General features: G+C 42.2%; 1 protein-coding gene across 3 annotated transcripts in view; it reads right to left on the bottom strand.

Moving 5' to 3' along the window:
* Positions 1-832: 832 nt before the first annotated feature.
* Positions 833-6665, bottom strand: part of cbfa2t2 (CBFA2/RUNX1 partner transcriptional co-repressor 2) — a 44274-nt gene continuing 38441 nt past the window's right edge. Inside the window, exons 7-11 of one of the 3 annotated variants that reach the window (XM_034695334.1) lie at positions 6050-6135; positions 5594-5786; positions 3887-3955; positions 3528-3718; positions 833-2584 (exon numbers count right to left, since the gene is read on the bottom strand). In XM_034695334.1, the coding sequence (XP_034551225.1) occupies positions 2249-2584; positions 3528-3718; positions 3887-3955; positions 5594-5786; positions 6050-6135 (875 nt within the window). In that variant the 3' untranslated portion in view covers positions 833-2248. The remainder of the gene's footprint in view (positions 2585-3527; positions 3719-3886; positions 3956-5593; positions 5787-6049; positions 6136-6665) is intronic. The other 2 variants (XM_034695172.1, XM_034695250.1) reach the window with 2 other exon arrangements.

Below are 6665 nucleotides of genomic sequence, written 5' to 3'. Positions count from 1 at the left end.
ATTAGGTTAACTCAACACAGGTGTGCAAGCACCTGCTGACAATCTCTGATGAAGACTTAACACGTCAGCTTTTTTAAAAGATATTTTGAGATGTAAAGTAAAAACATTTTATTTTTACAACAATAGTATTAGATGGAGTGTTTTTTTGAAGCACAGTTGCAGTTTTTATTATTTAAGTTCACCTTTTTTACCCATGTGACTTAAACCGCCTCACCAATGTTTTTTCTTTGACTGAAACTTTATTTAAAAAAACACAAATGTACAAATAATTAATCAAGTTGGCGTACAATTAACATAACAGTACACATGAGCTGGTTAAAATATATTAAATGATGATAATTACAACAAAATGCTAGGCTCAGTTGCACATTTAATTGCTAGGCTCAGTTGCATATTTCATTGCATGCATATTTAATTTTTGACTGATAAAAACAACAGAAGAAGAAGCAACCAACCAATCAGCTCATTCAGTGGCAGTCCAACGTTACAACCACCAATAAAATAAGTTAATGTCTTTCTAAGTATTTATTATACACATTTTAAATGTCTCTATGTATATAGTTTTTACTCAATTATCTTTCAATAAGGAATTTTGAGTTTCTTTAGACACCGATTACAATTAGAATCAGAATACTGTATATTTTACGACCCTCATTGATATTATTTAGATCTGTAAGCTTCAACTGTGGTGGTATATGACAATTCAATTCGGTGTTGTTTCAGCGTCAAATAATAGAAGAACAGATCTTTTCATTCATAGGACTGTTGTTATTGTTTTTTTTTAACACATTCTTGATGTAATTAGATCAAAGAAAAGAAAACCCCACCATGCTGAAGTAATTCTATTTCTTTATTTCATACTTCATGTCAAGATACCTTTTTGTCATATGCAGTTATGCCTCATAACAAAAGGACGTGTTAGCAGAACAAAGAAACTTGTGGCTCACAAAATAAAGGCATCCTCTCATAATATTCTTTACAAAGTCATCTTGCAACAAACAAAACAAAGAACAAAGTCTCAGTTGAAACAGCAGAGTACAATAAATCAAAGTTCCTCACTAAACATTTGACTTAAACCTAACTGTGATAGAAGAATGAAAGAAAAGAATGATCTGTACAAACAAATACAGTTTAGCTCCTGAGATTCTCCGTGGGACCGAGTCGTTGCTCAAAATCTGCACCAAAGTAACGAATGCACCAGATTCTTCCACCTTTTCCTGCTGGTGCAAACACTGCAATGGCTGCAGCTTTGGAGCGACCTCTGACCCTGCCATCCACACCTGGTGACGTGAACAAGTGCCAAAAATTAAACTGCAACTAGAATAAAGTCTCAACTGCATCTTCCTGCGCTTACTTGATCCAAACACCATCACCTCTCTTTCTGCTCTTTAAAAAAAAGATTTTACAATCAGATACAGAAAACAGTGACAAGATTTAAGCTCATTATAAAAGTAGATAGGGTGTTGGGTTAGTGTATAATCATCTCTTCTTCACGAGGACAGTTACAGACAACAACTCTCTCTTTGAGCCACTGAAAACTTTGGTGATGCAGAAATGTCTTAAAGTACCTGAACACTTCGCTTTAGTATTGCTTTGACAAAATATGCTGTACAATATTCACTGACGTCACGACCATTTGACATTCACACATATGAAAACCTGACAAGAAGTTGGCAAGCAAATATTTATGGGTACAGAAGAGCTGCAGAGTCGACTCTCGTGAAGTCTAGTGTCAGATTTGGTGAAAACAGAAGCTTTGTGGTTGGTACTGTTACACTGTTTACACATTTACCACCTCCCTCTCTTAGCTTTTTTACACAACAAAGGGAGAATATAGCATTGTATATCTCACTTTTTTAATCTCCTTTCTTCCTTTCATAACTTCTCTCCCTGCAGCCAGAGATAAACTCAGATCAATCGTCAGTTTTTTTTCCCGCCCCTAGCGGATCCAAGATTGAGGTTTTTTTTGGACGAAGACAAACACGTTTCCATCTGTTAGGGAGATCTGTTCATCCAATGGATGCATTCGAGACGAGTCCTTCTGTTCTGTGCCAAAGCCAGAGTCCCAGTTGACATATCACTCAGACAGTCATCCATAATCTGTCCTTTTTTCTCTGCCAAGGAGTATGATGAAAAATCTGTTATCCTAACTTAACCCACAAATTGTTCCCTCCTTCTGCTGATTCAGTTCTTCCCTTTTTAAGCACAAGGATAGGCAGCACGCCCACCACTGATGTCCTTCACCTTCCTAATGTCCGTTGGTCTCAGGAGCCGATGCCGGGGTGGAGGGAGTAGAGGAGCGGGAGGCGACAGATGCCTTCTCTCCACAAGGGCTGGAGATTGAGGGCACGCTGTCAGGGGCCTTGACCCCGGCCAGACCGATAGGAGACACCCCGGCTGCTGCTGCTGCCGCTGTTGCTGCAGTCGCTGTCCTGCTGGCAGGTTTGGGTTGTGCCTGAAGTCCTGGGCTACAGATGAGGTGATGTCTCTCCCAGTCTTTGTGCTGGCAGAAGGAACCGCAGTAGCGCGCGGCGTTGCAGCCGCTGCACGTCTCACTAGCTTTGCGGCCACAATTCCAGCAACACTGGAGAAAAAAAGACGACATTTAGTATTTACAGGAATGTAAGAAGTGTCTGATGCATCCTTGTGTCTTGCCTCTTCCAGATAAAAGTGGAAACTTCTTAATATCATCTTTGCAGATAATAGTTATTTTGAAGTCCGACAGAAATGTAGCGACATGGTCCTGTAATTACCGGCATGGTGTTAGCCACGTGATAAATGAAAGCCAAATATTTATTCTCCTTTTCCCACCACTTCCCTGAGGGACATATCTGCCTTTTAATCTGCTAATTGCTCTACTTTGTCTTTGTCTGGCTCTGGATTGGTACAGGACAAACAGCTAGCCTTACAGTGACGGTTTAGAAGTTAAGAGGGTTTTTTCACTAGAAACATATGTCTGTGTCACGTGGTGAGAGTGAACTAAGACTTCCAAGCTGTGTGCCAGGAAAACAAGAGAGCAAGCTAAGAGATGCTTTTAAGCCTGGCAGAGCGAAGAGAAGGCAGCAGAGTCAGGTGATAATTCCGTGTGGGTTAATCACAGGGAGCAACATCTGGTACTTAGATGTAAAATACTGATTACAGCATCTTTCTGATCTACTTTCATTTAATTCTGATTATGGTAGCTTTTAGCTCGACTTTAAAGATGAAAACAGGGAAGTTTCTGAATCCTGTTTTAAAATAAAAAGTGCTTAACTTTAGAGTTATGTGATCTAGTATCAATACAGATCACTGACTTTAGAATCATTTCAATAGGAAACACAGATATTAACAGCTTTCTAACACTCTGAAAAACTAAAAATGCTCATCTTAGTAGCTTTTAAATCGACTGCAAATGTGAGAACTGCTTTTATTTTTATTATATAACTATAACTGCGTGCATCTATGTCTGGGGAAAAGGGAATCGCTCATTTTAAAGACGTGTTTCCTTCGAATATTGCACTGCCTGCACAGTCTGTACCCTCACTCACCTCACTGGAGTCCTCCTGTTCATTGATGACCGAAATTGCATCCTCCTGAGCCTTCCTCTTTGCATCAGCCACGGTCTTCTCCATCTTAGCCCTCTCAGTTGAGATCATCTCAAAAGCCTTCTGTTCTGCCTCTGCCACCGCTTTCTGGACCTCATCCATGGCCTGACGCTTCACCTCATTCACCGCCTCTTCTGAACATCAGGGAAGGAGAGTTTTAAATGTAGCTCAGCTTGTCTGAGCTTAGTCTAGAAACAGTCTATGGACCAGCATAAAGTTGTAATAATGTGTTCAGTTCTCTTCTGTTACCATTGTCTTTACATAATATATAACCATTTTATCAAATGTGATGTTGTTCTTACCAGCTTTCCTCCAGATCTCATCTGTAACGTATGCTGAGCCTGGCCGTTGAGCAAAATCGCGCTGGGAGTCTGCAGGGAAGCAAAGACAGAAGGGATTAGCACCTGCCAGGGCTTATTAAGATATTAAGATGACTAATTGTTCAAATAACGCTTGACTTTGGGTTGACGGATAGTTAAATTGACATAACAGGTGCTCAAAGAAAGACACAAAGGCCACAGAGGGAGGCAGCCATATCATCTTTGTCATCTCTTTTATTTTGCCTTCCATGCGCACAAGTCGGCGTATCTAGGCCACACGACCATCGTAATTGTTGTTTATCGGAGTCTTGGACTGATCTGAGATCTGACAGCTTCAGAAAGGAATGTGTTTGGCTTGGAGGGAATCGCAGACCAACAAGCTGTGTCAACATTCTGTCTGTTCCCTCAAATCTCTCCCTCTCTCTGCATCTCAATTCATTCCTCTTTCTCTCCAACTCTGCCACCTGGCTCATCTCCTCTTTCCCCATCTCTTGTATCCTCTGTCTCACTTCCTATTTCTCTCTCTTTTTCTACATTTACATCCCCTCTCATCAACCGAGTCCGTGTACACCCTTCCAGCCTCCATTTCCACCCCCACTGCAGTATTCCTCTGCCCGAGCACGAGCGAGCAGGCAGGCAGGCTACCCGGCTGGGGGCCCAGATGGTGCTCTGGTGAGCGAGCCAGCTCTGGGTCTCTGAGCCTGCAGGACGGCAGGACGGCCCTTCTGTGGCCGATATGGCCGAGGCCGGTCCTGGCACCTGTCTGTGACTATGGACCAGCAGGGGGACAGCGAGGCTGGCGCTCAGAGAGGACCGTGCCAGTACACAACAGACCGGGGGACTCACTGTGGACAGACTTACTAACACACTGTTATAGGACTTAGCTGCACTTCCCTCAACAGCCACTAGGGGGAGTACAGGGTGTGAAAAAGAAGGCAGGCTGTCCTGAATGGAGCTCAGACCTTTCAGCTTCCTTACAGTTCACTGTATTCAATCGTGCACTTTGCATCCAGGTTAAGGTTTTCATAGCAAACGTTAAAATCGCTGTATATTTAAATATCCTTTTCCGAAGTACACACCAATAATTTCACTTTTCAGAAGAGACAAGTGTTTTTAAAAGATCTGGGGCTCGTGCTCATCTAAGTTGCCTTGCTTAAGCATTTTATGCTTATGGACATCTGTCTGAAACCAGTGTAGAAACCCTCATGCTAACTTATTTTAGTTTGAACTTTCAGGGCGAAACACGCAAAGGTTTTTGTAATTTAATTTCTAAATCAATCTGAACACCATACATCACCAACATTTCTGTGTTGGTCTTTCACATACAACCCCATTTAAACCAAGTCAACAAAATAAAAAACCTTTAAAAGGGGAAGTCTTCTGCACACAAAGACACACTGTTGATGTCAAAGAGAGTTCTTCTGTGGCCTCATTTCGACTAAGGTGAATGGAAATGTATTGGTTGTATTCAAAGCAGTGTCCAGCACGCAAAATTTGCACCTCTGAACACACAAATGAGCTGCTTTTCTATCCGCTCCCACGATCTTGTGTGGCACAGATTTAGGATTTCATGTCTCAATGCCTAGATGGTGAACTATTTCTTTAAGTGTCTCATTATCTCTTAAGGAAGCTTAAAAAGGTACCAATAACTACTATATCAGTTGATTGATTTGAAATAGTGGTACCCACCGGCCTCTGAAGAGTGAGGACTGTGTGTTTTGGAGAAGGGAGCTGAGCCCGAGCCTCCTTTGCGTGGGTCCTCCTGCTCACTTGAACGCCTTCTCCAGTAGTTGAGCTCCTCGCGGTCTGACTCCTGGCATCGTCTGAGCACGCTCACTGACCGCCGCGTCTTCTCCACCATATCAACGATGCAGTTTAACACCTAGACAGAGACACAACATTTTAATTGACTGGGTTTTTATACAAGTGCTATGTATATCTCCATCTGTTTAAGTGTCTAAAAATCAATCAATCAACAGTCAGACCACCAGATCTTTCACATGTTATATGAAGATGTTTAATTGCTTTGATGCAATAAGAAGTTACAACAGTCCACAGAGCAGGAGCCCAGTCAGACAAATCACACTTTACATTCTTTCTATATCACAAGCCATTAGCAGTGAGGATGTCTGTCTGCAGCCTTACATGGTCCAGATGCCTCCATTCATCAGCCCACTCTCGGTCTGTCAGCCTGTGGTCCACTGGCTCCTCTCGGTAGCCCCCGTTAGTGCCTGATTAAAACACACACAAGACAGACCGCAGGCCAATGTGATTAACATACTCCTTCATGTGAGACACGCCACAAGTGACAGTAAGTGAGTGAAAGGTGTGTGAAAGTGCTGTAAAACTTGCTTGTTTTTACTTCAAAATTGAAGATACTGTGGTTTCATGTTTTCATTGTTAGATATTCTGGGATTACTGTAAATATTTCCCGCCCACAGTTTAAGAAACATGCCCTAAAAGTCTCATCCATATCGTCTTCCATACTGAATTGAAAGTGACGTACATAAAGTCAAATCCATGAGAAATAAGGAACATAGAAATCTAGATGGATTTAGGGATTGTGACTGAGAAAGGTGGGGTGAGAGAGAAAAGGAGAAGGTCTATGATGCAAACCAGATTTCCAGCAGCCCCAGCCTGCACACATCTGGAAGTCAGCTGTCAACCACACACACAAACACACACACATACATACACACTTCTCCCTTTGCACCTCCCCTCCTGGAGCTCACAGCATTCCAGTAGGGAGACACTCAGGCTG

Source organism: Notolabrus celidotus, chromosome 1 (assembly GCF_009762535.1).
Source record: "Notolabrus celidotus isolate fNotCel1 chromosome 1, fNotCel1.pri, whole genome shotgun sequence".
NCBI classification, from domain to species: domain Eukaryota; kingdom Metazoa; phylum Chordata; class Actinopteri; order Labriformes; family Labridae; genus Notolabrus; species Notolabrus celidotus.
This window is presented reverse-complemented; position numbering and strand designations above follow the sequence as displayed.